The 14696-nt window shown below is 38.3% G+C and overlaps 1 protein-coding gene across 4 annotated transcripts in view; it reads right to left on the reverse strand.

The window, feature by feature from the left end:
• Nucleotides 1-13171, reverse strand: part of LOC119790076 (transcription factor COE3-like) — a 122953-nt gene extending 109782 nt beyond the window's left edge. For 2 of the 4 annotated variants that reach the window (XM_038295406.1, XM_038295403.1), the window contains exon 1: nucleotides 12448-12581. In XM_038295406.1, coding sequence (XP_038151334.1) covers nucleotides 12448-12581 — 134 coding nt within the window. Of the gene's footprint in view, nucleotides 1-12447 lie in introns of all 4 variants that reach the window. The other 2 variants (XM_038295404.1, XM_038295405.1) reach the window with 2 other exon arrangements.
• Nucleotides 13172-14696: the final 1525 nt, after the last annotated feature.

Below are 14696 nucleotides of genomic sequence, written 5' to 3' on the forward strand. Positions count from 1 at the left end.
TGGATATAGAAATAACAGCAAGCAGAATGACAGTGAGGATGACTCCAACACCCTCACCATCAAATAAAATCAGTGAATTCCTGTGTGAAGAAAAAAAAAACAACTTCACACCTGTCTCCCAGTCCAAGCAGCAGCTTCCATCACCTCCACACTGGAAACAATGCAAGCAATAAATCGTTCATCTGAGAGGAAATCCCAAACAGAGGAAAGCTCAGCAGCAATCATTAATCATGAGTTATTTTCAGGGATGGGAGGAGTTTTAAATCAATCACTAAAAACTCCATCGTCTCATATTCTTTACTCTCTCCCTCTATGCACAAAAATCCAAAATCAAAAAGATGAAACGATTTCAATAGACTTAAAACAATTAATGATTTTATTTGCAATCAATTGATTACTGAAATGATTGTCAATGAATTTCACAATGAAAAAATAACAAAAATTTTGAGGGAAAAAAAAGAAAAAACAACCCACTCAGAGAAAGAATGAACAATAATTATAAAAAAATTAAATAAAAAATGAGAAACTTTCCTTGTCTGATATTTTCCACCCAGATTCTTGCAGTTTTAGTCTGGTTCAGATTCTGTTAAAAAAGGGTTAAAATCTCATAATAAGTGATGACTGTAGCTCTGAAAGAAGGAGCAGTTATCTGGCAAAAAAGTTGTAGGTTTGATTCCAGCTTCCTCCTGCCTTATGTCAGTGTGCCCCTGGGCAATGCAAACAGCACAGAAGGTGATGTTTCATAGATCAGAAAAACAGTGACCTCTATAGCTGAGGATCACAGCGGCAGAAGACCCTGCATCACTTGGTGGCGAGGCAGGATGAGGGACCAGAGAGGAGGAGATTGATGGCTATTTTAAGTGGAATGGGTGAGGATGGAGAGTAAGAGGTCAGGCAAATATGGTGTTGGTCTTCAACACCCAGATATCCTCCAGCAGAAGCACAGCCAGCAGAGGTCCATTATAGACTCACTGAGACTGAAGCTCCTGCTGCATTTAGGAAGTCCAAGTTGTTGGTCATCTTCTATACTACCATAATTCAGTCTGTCCTGTGTTTGTCTATCTTTGTGGATCGGATCATCAAGAAATCAGGACAGATCAAAACTGCAACAAATATACAGAGAGGGTCAAACTGACCTTCTGTCCATTCACCAGTAGGTTTAGGGCCACAAAAAAAGCATCTCAAAAGCCAACAAATCCCACCCATCCTGATCAGAGGCTGCTCAGACCTGCAGTGCGGCGCTACAGAGCTATAAAGCCAAAAACAAACCGACCCACACACAGTTTCCTCCACCAGGCTGTCTCACTGTCAGAAACTAAAGGGTCTTTTGCACCATAAGAGCCCACCTTCTATTTAGAACTGAATTAGCACACCTGTAGCACACAAAAAAGCACACCTGTAGATACTGTTCTTAAACTGTTTGTTATCGTGTTATTTCCCCTTCAAGCTTCCCTCCTGCTGTGGTTTTTCTTAGTAGTGCTAATTATGATGAAACAACAAAGCCAGATTCCCATGTTTTATACCCAAAATTGGCCACTAAAGTTAAAATTCAACAAATATTAAACTATGAAATCTATAAATATCTAAATGTAACTTTTTTCAATTTAGAAAAAAAAATTTAAATGATAACTAGAAAATTATTGAAAATGCTTATTCTAGATGGAAACTGTTACCGTAGAAACAAATTAAGATCCTAGACCTGATTAACAAAATAAATCAACAAACCTGGGCTGAATTTGGCATGGCTGCCTACTGAACAACATCAACAGCATCACTTCCACTAAACCAGCCATTATCCCAATTAAACAGGATGCTCTGCAGACCAGCCAGACGGCCAATTGCCGCGGCAATGCTCTACCTCCTCTCAGAAAGCTCGTCAGCATTATTATTATTTCAATTATGCTAATTGCAGCTGCATCCACTCATACCCTGCTGTTAGCACTTGGCACAAGGTGTAATAAAAACAGTATCGATGGCACATGGCTCAGACAAACATGCCATGAGTAGCACATATTCCAACAGTACACACACAGTACAAAAGCAAAGCGAGGAAAACCAGGACAGCTGATCTGCACGGATCCTCCATGAAACCTAAAATGAAAGGTCAGTAAACAATTATTGAGCAGCACAGCCAGGTTTAGACCCTCACTTCATAATAGCATACATTTAGAATAAAAGCCGCCTCACTCATCTCTTCACACTGGGTTCAACAGGAAGATCTCCTGCAGCCAGTGATCCCAGTAAAGACCCTGCAGATGAAACCATTTCTATTAACCAACCATTAAAACTGACTTCTGACTGGATCAGCAGAGAAAAGAAGGAACCCAACAGTTTTCCTACAGTTTTCCTAATCTGAGGTCAATTTCAAAGAGCCGAATATACCAAGGGTGTGGGATGGCGCAATTCCTAGAAATGTAAACCCGCTGACTGTAAAAACAACATCCTTATTCTCAGAGAGTTAAAATATTGCACCTACTGTGCTTTTTGGATTTGAAAACTATAGTTTTAAATCAAATTTTTATGATTATTTGATGCAGAAACTGAGATTTAAATAAAATCCTTCATAAAGTCTGACTCTATCGCTACTGTAGCATCTTTAGCCTTTCCTCATTGTCTGCATTTCATAATGTTTCACTTGTGTTAAAACCTCCTTTATTATGTTGTGTTTGGATTGATTTATCCAATAACCCATCTTTCGATCTTTTTAAATCCCTGATGTTGAAAAAAATGACCACAAAAAAATAAGAACAGCATAAATGATTGTCTTTGTATTATGTCTCTTCTTCAATGTCAGTCTTTAATTTAATTATAGATTAGAAGCATCTTTGTCCCATTTCTCTTTCATCTGTCCTCAGGGTTATTCCTTAATCTTCTGCAAAAGTTTTTGCATTTTCTTTGTTGTTCTTTTGCTTTAACTTTCCTTTTCTGCCCATTTTCTGTTACTTCTTCACCGATGTTTCAGGTCTCGTCACCCTTGTTTTTTAATTGCCATAAAACTCATTGTTTTGTACCTTATCAGATGTTTCGGGTTTCCTCAAAGACTTTTATTTTGGAAGTCTGTGATAGTCCTCGGTCCTGTCTGAAGCTAAATGCAGAATAAACAAAGAGCCTGCCCCAGTTCAGACCTAAACGTTTCCATGACAGGGAGGTTAGCAGAGCTGAGGCTGATGAACATTAGAGTTCATAAAGTAAAAGGAAAGGGATACATTCTTTATAACTGAGACACCTGGAGGTAATAAAAGCTTGTCTGGTTGATCAGTGTTTATGCAGTCAGTGTGATCAGTTTCATCCTCAGCATTGTGACCTTGACCAGTAGAAAAATGTTTAACTCTATCAGATAAGAAGCTCGGATATCTGACGACTAACCTAACAGCAGCGTTATAGACTTTAGCAGTTTGATCTGTTTATGCTTGTTAGTTTTCTGCAGCTGTCATTTACCTTGCTACAATTAGAGAATAATTAATATCAAAATCACTATAACAGTTCAATTAAAAAGTAAATCATAATATTGTACCTAAATACAATACAGTTACATAATAACTAGCAGTAATTTCACCAGTTTGATAATCAATTTAAGAAGTTAACTAACAAGACAAAAAAAACCCAACAAACTAGCATAAAAACATAAAATAATAAAATTTTCACCTCATTAAAGTCTTCCTTTCTCAATCTGGAAAAGTAAACTTGTTGGATTTCAGGCATAATTTTTAAACACATCTCTTTATTTTGCCAAATGTATATAAAAAAAAATTATTATGTATAAATAATAGCACAATAATAAAAAAGACCTCTGCATCGTGGTGAGTTTTATTGGAATCAATGGTTTTATTTGGCCATCTGGCTGGTCAGTCAACTCTGTGATTATTGCGTCTACAAACTTTAGGATCACAATCTGTTATATAGATTCAGAAACTCCTCATTCTGACCCAGAAACTGTCCATCCATCTTTGAAAACCCGATCCTCATTGTCCCTTGAGAACTAATTCTTATTCTCTAGTTTGTAGAGAGTTAAATCTGACAAAAACATTAAAAAACAGATTGATTCAATTACAGCTTCTTGAAGAGCTTTAGTTGTTGTTTGAAATACTTGGTATTCTCATTATATTTATAGTCAATTAATTTGTAGTGAACCTTTCAGGTAGTCACAAAGGTTTTCTCTCTGAACTTCCTCAGATGAAGGAATCAGAGATCTGTTGAATAAAATAAAACTTTCTGACATCCGTCAAAGCGTGTTAAAACATGCAGGTGTGTGCAAACATCCGGCAGGAATAAAATTAACAGAAAAAAGCACAAACACACACACACAAACACGCACACAGACCATCTGTAATTGCTATGGGTGTTGAGTTTGGCTCGTTAAAATATGCACACTTTGTTGGTGTGCAGGGCTCTGTGTTTGTGCTGATTTATCCGGGGCAGAAATATATTTCCTCGCTGTCTCACACAAACACATGTTTGGTCAGCTCTTATTATCTGTGTAATACGCACTAATGACTTAAACACTAAAACACATGGAGATGACAGATTGCATAGAGAAATCTTTTTTTTTATTTGCATCATTTTCTAGCGTTTTCTGTGTTTTCAATGCCTTGCTCTCATCATCAGGCTAAAGTACAACCAGTCACGAATATATGGGAAATTCTGATTTTACGTTGAATCTTCATTGATTATTTTTGTCATAAAATTGTTTTTTAAAATAAATGGAATACATCTACATAAAAATAGCCAAAAACCATATTATTCAGATAACATTATCAATTAATGACTGTGCAGAAAAGTGTGAAAAGCATTCAAACAGACAGTCCCAAGTTACATAAGTAATTATGATTTATTTTTTTAAATGTGGTAAAAACTTTTTGTTATTGCGAGTTTAATCCAGACTAAAAGTTTGGTTAGTGTGCAATGGGAGGCATTTGAAGCAAATATTCAAGAAAAACTATATCAGAAAGTATAATTTTCAAAAGACGATATTTGTACTAAAAGGAATTTACAATAATGCTGCAAGAAAGTTAATGTGGCCAAAGGAATCTTATAATCCAGGTGGAGAGCAGGAGAAGTCCTGATGTAGTGAATAATAAAACCTAGTTGCGGGGATCAAATAACAGAGAAAGAAGGGAGTTTCACTCAGATCCCCTCCAGGGAAAGATGGGCATCATGGTGTTGATATGCTCTCTGGTGACCATGGTGGCTGTTTTGTCAATATATTCCTGACCCTTCTACACTGGGTGGACACTGGCTTGGTCACCAGAAAAAAACTAAACAAAAAAAACATTTGAACACTAAATACAAAGATCCACATTCCATCTGTTCCAAACTACCTCAGGAAAAATCCTCTTTGGAAAAACTGACTTGATTAGCTCGGCAGTGGGGTCATGATGTGGTCAGACAGGCTGTTTGCTGCAGTGAGGGGCCTTTAACAAGTACTGTAGCTTTACTGTCACACTCACTCAGATTTTTCTATTTCACCAAACATTCTGAGATGTTAAGCAAACAGAGAGCATGTGTCTTCTCAAAGTCAACCTGTTTTAACAGAACTTAAGCCTTAAGGAGGGTGAAGTTGTTCCAACAGTCAGGTTGAAGTTCGGCTCTAAAGTGTTTGGATCATTTACTGTTCTGACACCAAACTGCATCAAATCTACGTCCAGAGAGAACATTTCAACTGGAGCCAAAACTAAGGATTTTAACAGCGTATAACTATCTGAACATATTAGGAGCAAATGTTTCATTTAACCTTTAACATTTAACTCTAACCTCTTCATTTTAAACACCAATTAGTCATTTTATTGAATACCATGATCATTTAGCTGATAGGAATATGACTTTGTTGATATTAAATAAAGTATTGTTGACAGGATCACTTAAAGTAAAGTTGAATTTAGTTTAATTGGATTTTAAGTCCTAAAAATCTGACCCGTTTTTTATGCTCACACCTTTCAGTTCTACTCTTTGGTTTGTTGACCATGATGCTGCGAGAAATGCATTGTGGGAGCTTGCGGGTGGCGGCGGTGAACAGAAGGAGGACACGCCCCCTGGCTGATTTCCATTTGTGCTTCTTAATAGTGTGTGTCATTCCTAATTAGGCTTCAATGCGGGAGGAAAAACGACGGCTCGTTGCCGGAATGTGCTGCTGCTGTCATGCTGCAATTACCAACAAATTAGTCTTTAGGCTGAAGGGGTTTCTGCATGTGCTCACACACTCCTGACCCACCCTGTGTATGTGCGGCGGTGGGCTGGTGTGTTAATTGGTTTGTTCTGAGGACTGAAAGTGTAAAAAAACTTTAAACATGACAGTCTGGGATCTGCAGCTGTTTTCTTTGCTGAACTAACAGGATCAAAGGTGTTGCTCTATGAAACGACCATCTGACTGGAACAGTACAGAGGCCAGGAGGTGAAGGATGAACTTAAGGAGCAAGAAGGAAACACAGATTTATATCTGCGTTCTGGAATATTCCAAGATAAACTACTTCTTAAAGGGCATTTATAAACCTATTTCCACTGAATGAACGGCTGGGAAGACTGGGAATGTTACAGAACCTCTTTCCAGAGCGTTCGATGTCTCAGGACGACAGAATAAGCTATAACGAATCAAAAACATCCAGTCAGATGTTGGTGAATTGAATCACTGGATATGCAGCTGAAACCAGATGTTTGCAGCCACTGCTTTTGGTGAAAGAATTAAACCTGCCCTGTTTTATGGCGCTTGGCATTATTAAAGCTATATCTATTTTTTTTTTTTTTTGAGATAATGTTGATCTCTTCTAATTGGTAGAATTACCTTACCGTATTTTGGGTTTCCATCAACAAGTGTATCAACATTTTTTCCTGGAAGTTTTTTTTCTGACAGAACCAGGGGGGCTGGGACAGATTTCTGTGCTCCTGGGATCTCAGGGCCCCAATCTGGAGGTATGCTGATGGACATTGTCCTATTGGAGGACATATTTAACCAAAGCTTTAACATCCTGGATGATGTTTTGGAACGTTGCCCTGATATTCACACACTCCCACACAACATGATGCTGCCACCACCGTACTTTAGAGTAGGAATGGTTTCCCTTTATGGGTCTCAGAAACAGCCTCCATCTGCTCGCTTTTATAACCTGACACTTCCATGATATTTACACCTGAATACAACTGTTCAACATCTAGAAGCTCTACTCAACCAACTTGATTGATGAACCATGATGTAACGAAGGAAAAGAGTGTGATTGAGGAGTCATTTTCTTTTGGCAATATTAACTACAAAATAAACAAAAATAAAACTAAATCCTACTCAGATTTTATTTGTCTGTCTTGGTTTAGATAGTCTGTTAGTTTTCCTCTCCTTTTGTGGACTGCTGATCCGAAAACATTCTTTTTTTGTTGTTGCTTAATGGCCCTGAGATTCTTATAAGAGATTGATTCTGTCAGAAACCTTTTTTTTTTCCTATGAGAAAATGTGTTTTGCTTTACTAACATCATCATATGGAGGTTTGGGACATCCGTTGCTCTTTCTTCTAAACAGGTTAGGTTTCCTTTTTCTTGTTTTTCACGTAACCTGACTGAGCGTTGCTTTCAGGGGTTGGAGTAAATATCAGTTTTCTGGTAGGCCAATGCAGTCAGTGCTGTGTGTAGGCTTCAGGATTCAGGTCTGCAGGTGTGTTGTTGCTTTCCATCTTGAAGCGATTCGGATATATTTCCAGTTTTGTCAGGTTGAATTATTTCTCTTCTCGGCTGAGGATGGATGACAGTTGGACGGTTGCAGCTGCAGGTTGGCTTTGCTCAGCTGTTTGTACCGAAATGCATCATTTATCGTTTCAAGCATCCCATCCTTTAGTGTGGTCACTCGTTCCTCAACCGAGCAGAGCTCCAGGTGGCAGGTCTTCCTGCATGTTGTTCATCTCCATTGGCTCACAGATTGAAAGCTTTTCCTTCATTTTCAGAATGTGAAGATGTTCAATAAAGGCTGTAAGGGTAATGGATTGATGAACGGGAATAAAATAACAGCACAGAGATCAGAAGTGATTCAGCCAGATATAAACTGTAGCTCACCTGCTGCTCTGGCTTCTACTTTTTTTTCAATGAATTTTAATCAGTCAAACTTTTCTGCATTACTGCAAAACATGCAGCTGCACAGAAATATGGGACAGAGTGATCAAGATGGTGCTGTGTTGCATTATAAGAGACTGAAGCTTTTTCTTTAACTCTACCACCTCTTCTTAAGGCATCAGAGGATTAAAAAGGCTCCTGGATCTGCTGTTTAGACAGTTTCCATTTTAATTAGGAGAAAAAGTGCAGAAGACCTTCACAGGGAAGAGAGGAGTTGGTTTGATCCCTGGTTTTCCCTCGCTTTTGTCTAGGAAGCAGTACGCAGAAAACTCTGCCACTGTTTGATGGCAAACGATATAGGAGAGGAGAATCAATCATTAGCTCCCAATGCACCACCACCTGCTGGAGATGCCAACAACCTTTAACCCCAGAGGACAAAGATCTGCAAGAAATAGGTAGCAATCGCTCAGCTTCTGAGAGATCCGAGGGAAATATAGAGCTGCTATACATTCAAATACAACAAAACACACCAAAGCACGGATTTTCCCATAGAAATTAAGCCAGGTGCTGATATAAGATTTTCATACTTTAAGTTTCCTATAAAATATACCTGAAAGATCTTTAAAAAGACTCATGTAACAAACTGAGAAAAAAAAAAATTGTGTATTTTTTTGTATATTTCCACCTGATTTTGTATCCCAAAGACGTTTGGCTTATAAAATGTATTAATATAAAATTCATCTTCGTTTGTTTTTCCTAAACTGAGAATTGGGATAAGCCGATTTTCTTTCTTTGAAATGACTCGATTCCTCATGTTTGATTGATTTAAACACCTTGAACTATAGAAAGTTTTTCCTTATAAAAAAAATCTGTCAAATTCACTTCTACAGCTCTGAGCTGCCTGAAGATTTCATGCTTCATGTTTCACACTAAATCTTAACATGAATCTATTGTTTTGAATCAGCAATCAGTTTGCAGAAATCTCTCCATGTGAACGTTACAGGTCGTATCACTGACAGCCATCGTTCTTCATGGGGTGTTTCTGGCCTTTTTTAAAGTCCTGAAAAAAGAAGATTTAAGGCTTAAGATTTTATGTTATCTGAAAATTGTCCTTGGAGGAATTATCAGAATGCAACTTCACATTTTTGAATTGCAAAATAAGATTTTGATTTTGTGCTAAAATTTTAACATTATATAAACTAAAGAAATAAAATTTAAAATTGAATCGGTCCAAATTTTGAGTCCCAGATCACAGTTTCCTTTGTCAATTATGTTTCTGAGACTTTAACCAACTACAGTTTTTGTTTTCATGTTTCTGACCATCAGGTCTAACAAAAGCATTAAAGGATCCAGATGTTTTGTTTTGGACCATGACTGAATACAGAACATTGATTTAGAGGCTTTGATCCAATCCGACTGAAGGAGCATTGTGTGCAACAAAATATTGAGGTTCTACTCTGACCCAATCATGCTGGTTTTATCGGACTTAAAATTGAGCTCTTAGGGAGTATTTCTTTTTTCTGAACCGGATGGTTTCTAAATCAAGGTGGCCTTTAGTTAAAATAAATCTACCATGAGACAGAACAAAAAAAGGTCTCTGATGTTATGAGACTATGTAAAAAAGTAAGAATCCCGGATATGTGTAGTAACAAAATAAACCGTATTAAGTTAAACCACATCTAATAAATCTCTTTACTGTTCATTTTCTTCCCCTTTTTTGTCATTCACTCAAACTGATTTAGAAATCGGATCACCAATTTAAGAGCATCTAGTGTCAGATTTTATTTCACCCCTTTCATTTCTGAATAAATCTTTAGAATGCAAGTTGATGAGAAACTGGAACATGTTTAAATATCCATGTCAGAATTATAGTCTCTTTGCTGAGCAGATTAACAAGTTAAAAGAAAAGACATTAAATAAAGAGATGGGATAAACATTCAGTTAACTTGACAAATCCAGAGAGGTTGGAAAGTTGTCTCAACAAAAATTCACGTGTTTGTGGTTTAAATACTAACATGAAAATAAAATGATTCAACTCAATATCTGGGTGTTCAACAGTTTGGGGGTTTTTGAACTGGATTTCTAAATAAATTGCATTTAACTAACATATTTTTGATAGAATTTTATCTCAGGTTTTTAGTCATAGATTGAACCAGAAATCTGTGAGATTTAATGGACCAGTGCATAAAGTCGAACTCTTTCTCAGCTACAGAACATTCAGGATTAAAGATTGTGGGTGAGTTCCAGCCTGATCTGGTGATCTCCTGCTCAGCTTCAATGAATGATCTAAACTCAAACACTTTCCTCATCCAGACCAGAATCAATAAGTTCTGATCAGTTTCCCAGCTTTGGTTACTTGGTTCTCCTTAATCCAGAATCCAGATATTTTCCTGAATTAAATTTTTTGAATTAGTTGAATCAAAGCTTAACTCTTTCCTGATATAATTTATTTTATTTTAATAACCCTAATAGAAGTTTTTTTTACTAGTAGCATTTTATTTGTGTAATTTATTTCGGTTCTCAAATTATAACTAAAGCCTCACCTGAAGCTGTTTGACTTTATCTGGAAATTCTTCTTTTTTTTTATTTTTATAAAATCCGTCTCTTAACTTCAAATCTAACGGATGAACACCAGCTATGGGTTCTCTTCGGCACATCCATCATCTTCTTTCTCACTTTAGGTTATACAACTGAAAACACTCAGATTAACATTTTCCTTTTTTCTTTCTTTCTTTTTTTTTTTTTCTTTTTTTGGAAAAAATTAACCGAAATCAACAGTCCCAGCCTCACAGGCTCAGAAACTCTGACATTAAACCCCGGAGCGCTTTTCTTGGGCACATTTTCACCGATTCCTGCAGAAGTGGATTCCCTTTTAGGACAAAGGTGGGTTTTTTTCATCATAATTATTATATATGCGTGTATTTTTTATTTCCTTTGCATTAAATTTTCTGTTTTTTTGTTTTGTTTTGTTTTATAAAACATATTTGACATATTATTACTCTCCCAGATCGACCTCCAACCTGAATGACTTTTAAATCCGACATAAAGGGAGTTTATTCAGCTTAGTTACAGATTTTGTTGTTGTTGCCGCAAGAGCTCGTTTTTTGTAGTTTGTGAAATGTGCCACCCTCATGAGATCTAGATGGAATATCCTGAACTTTTATTTGAGAAAAAAATTAAAATTTAAATCAGCACAATAACATGTTATGCTTCGGGTTGTCAAATGATAAATGTCTTAATTAGTTACTTACATTTTTTCTAAGCTATATAAAAATAGAGAAATTTATTAAGGATGCCGCAGAAACGTGAAACGAAACGCTTTAATCTTCATGTGTTTTAAAACCACAAACGAAAATCTAAACCTGATCACTAAAGTTGGAAGTTTTTCTGAAACTTTTTACAGGACGAAAAATTTAACTTTTAAAACTGTGTGCATTTAGAATTCCAAAGCTGCCCTCCTCTTAGAACTGATTGGTGCGCAGATTTTTGTGGCTTATTTGCCGCAAAAGTTTGCGCATCTTCCTCCTCCTGTTGATGGATCTGCACTAAGTTCAACCATGGCAGAAACCCGCATTGATTTATTGAAGCCAAGCGCTCAAATTTCCCATTCAAACTCCTCGGAGCGCGGATTGGGGTCAGTAGCAGTTCCCTTTAAGAATGAACTTTAATTGAAGCCACACATTGCTGGTTTTATTCTCAGCTTCTGGGAAACATGAAATAAATTATGACGAACTTTAAATGATTCTGAATCTTCTCAAAGATTTATTTTTATTTTTTAAAAGTATGGAATTATTTTTAAAACTCGTTATTTCTTGTTTAAAAGCTTAATAGGCGGTTTTTATACCTTGAAATGTTGAGCCGCGGTGTGCGCAGCAGCCACGGCCTCTTTGCGCTCTTTACGCGCTGTGCTTCCGCGGCAGGAATAGTATATTAATTGTTTTTAAATGAACAAGGCTAAGTTTAGATATTTATCCATTATTTCTGGGTAGTTTTAGGACAAAGCAGCGAGAAGCAACTGCTAGATTTAAAACCGGTGGAGAGAAGAAGGGAGGAGGCGTGAGGAAGCTGCTGCGCGCCGCCGAAAATCATCCCAGTGAGTGAAATGATGGAAAGCAGGAGAGTGTTTGAGTTTTTAATTTCTCTTATGATATAAATTCAAAATATGTTCATTTTTTATGTTTTGATGATAAATAAATCTAGATGCGCTTAATGCCATAGTTTATCTGGAAAGTTTTCCTCAAATCTTCATCCTGCTTAAATTATTTGCAGTTGTCAGATTTAAAATGTCCCGATTAGTCAGTATCCCAGTCGGACTTAGTTTAACTTTAACTCTCTGTTTTGTTCATGAAGCCTCGCAGATCCTCCTGTGTGCTTTCATGTCCACGCCGGAGTTTCTAGGTGCAGCTGCGGTGTGTGTTTTACCTCTGGGCCGCTGTGTTGGCGTCCAAAATCCCTGCGCCCTGCATCCAGGAACGGACCGGGGTCATGCCGGTGGGGAGCGGCTCCTCCTTCATGGTCAGGGCCCCCCGGGGGAGGCTGTCCTGGATGGAGAACATCAGAATGTCCTTCTGGGAGCTTTTTCTTCACCAGAAACAAGGCAGAAGATGAAGAGTAATCCTCCCTGTACCAAGCGCTCAAAGAAGCCAAAGGACCACCTGGATTAAGGTGGAGAAAAGAGGAGTGATGAGGAGGAGGGGAGGAGGTGGTTGAGGAGGGCGGGGGGGAGGCCCAGCAGCTACCTTCCCCAAAGTACCGGGTCCTGATCCAGAGAAGAGCCGCGGATTCCTCTGGGCTTCGCCGGGCTTGGTTTAGATCCCAGCCGCGAGTCGGAGCTAAAAGAGGGCGGAGGGAAGAGCGCGGAGCGGGCAGAGCATCTCAGAGGAGCTGCAGAGGGTCCGGGGAGCCGGAGCGCACGAAGCCGGGATCAGAGGGAGACGAGCAGCCACGGATTGAGCGGCGAGTAAAAGTGGGATAAAAAAAAGGGAGAGCGCTTCAAAAAGGGAGTAAAATGAAATGATTAGCAAACAAGAGGGAGGGACGGGCCATGGAAAGCTGCTGCTCTCGGGGGAACAGGGGGATTGGGCAGCGAGAAATCTGCCCTTCCCTCCCCGGCTCTTTATGGCTCCTCCGTCCCGGCGGAGAGCTCCTTCTCTCGGTCTCTATGCACAGCAGGTCCCGGGGGACCCGCGTGGAACAGAGGGGGCGGGGCCTAACCATATAAGGAATCCTAATTTGAATACACGTCTCACCTCTGGCGTCTGATTGGCTGCAATTTCTAGGCGCGTCACTTATTTTTTTTAAGTGCGCTCCAAATATGGGATTCCGCGTGTTGGGCCGCGCGGACTGAGGAAAAAAAGGTAAACACTAGACGCACTGATGACATGTGACCGATGATGGCCCCTGAGAGCACAGGGGCCCAACATGCATTTCCAGCTGAGTGACTCTGAAGCAGGTTATTGATCTGGATCTGGATCCACCCGGACTCCAGTTGTGGTGGATTTCTGTTTAGCGCTCCTCATTCTGGCTTTTTATTTCTACATCCAGACATATGGCGCTCTGCTTCTCTATGGGCACAGCAAGCGCCAACATCACTAATCAGACGCGCTTCCGCGCCAGAAATGATTTCACATCAAACAATTAAAACAGAACCGGATCCAGTGCAAACAATAGCAATCTGAATTTCATTACAAACATTCTGGAAGTTATGTTTGATCGCTGCTCGTGACTTTTTGTGCACGAGGATGCGGACATACCCTAACGTGTGTATTTGTCAGTTTTTGTTTGAGTATTTTTCTTCTTTTTTTTTTTTTTCAGAAATCCTCTAATTAAGCAGAAACTCCGGAGCAGCACTGATTAAATATTTATCCTCCTTTAGCCCAGTGCCTTCCTCCTGGGAAATAGAAACGTCTGGAAATCCTGGAAAAAAAAGAAAAAAAAAACCTCAGTATGGAGGAAGAGAGAGAGAGAGAAGTCAATGAGATACAGCAAACATGGAGATGAAGGGAAAGATGATGAAGAGGAAGACAGACCTAATTAGGAACACAACAACAGGTTCATCGATCATGAATTAAATCTCACTTCAGATATTCATCCACATGTTTTAATGGAAAAAAGTGATTTTCCTTATAATCTTCAACTCAGTTTATATCATTTCTGAAAGCGTCTTGGGCCTCAGCTCTTTAATTCCTCAACCTGAATACACTCTGAAGATCCTGAAATCTTTCCCATATATAATATTCCAAGAAAAAACCTCCTGAAAGACTTAAGTCTCATCAGTGATCTCTTAGAAGCATAAATGAATATGGGCCTCTCTTCTCCAAATCTATCTTTAATTTCTTACAAATAGATTGATTTATGGAATGAAAAATCAAAAATACTAAATATAAAAATGTACACTGGTTTGGTACCTCAAAGAAATGCTATAACAGTTTAGAAGTTCCCATGATAGCACTGTATCACCTTATTCCAGTCAAGAATATTTCCTCAAATGTAATCTTAATTAAGTTAATGAACTAAGGGGTGAGAAAAAAAAAAAACAACCAAACAGACAAATGACATAATTAATTTAAAAAAGTTCCACAGAGACTCCTTAAATGTTATTAATCATGAATTTTAGAGTTTCTGCTAATCCTTTTATTCTTGTTTCTCCAAAATTATGTTTTATCTTAAAG

The sequence above is a fragment of the Cyprinodon tularosa genome, unplaced genomic scaffold (genome assembly GCF_016077235.1).
Source record: "Cyprinodon tularosa strain WSP-4 unplaced genomic scaffold, ASM1607723v1 ctg355, whole genome shotgun sequence".
In the NCBI taxonomy this organism is placed as follows: Eukaryota; Metazoa; Chordata; class Actinopteri; order Cyprinodontiformes; family Cyprinodontidae; genus Cyprinodon; species Cyprinodon tularosa.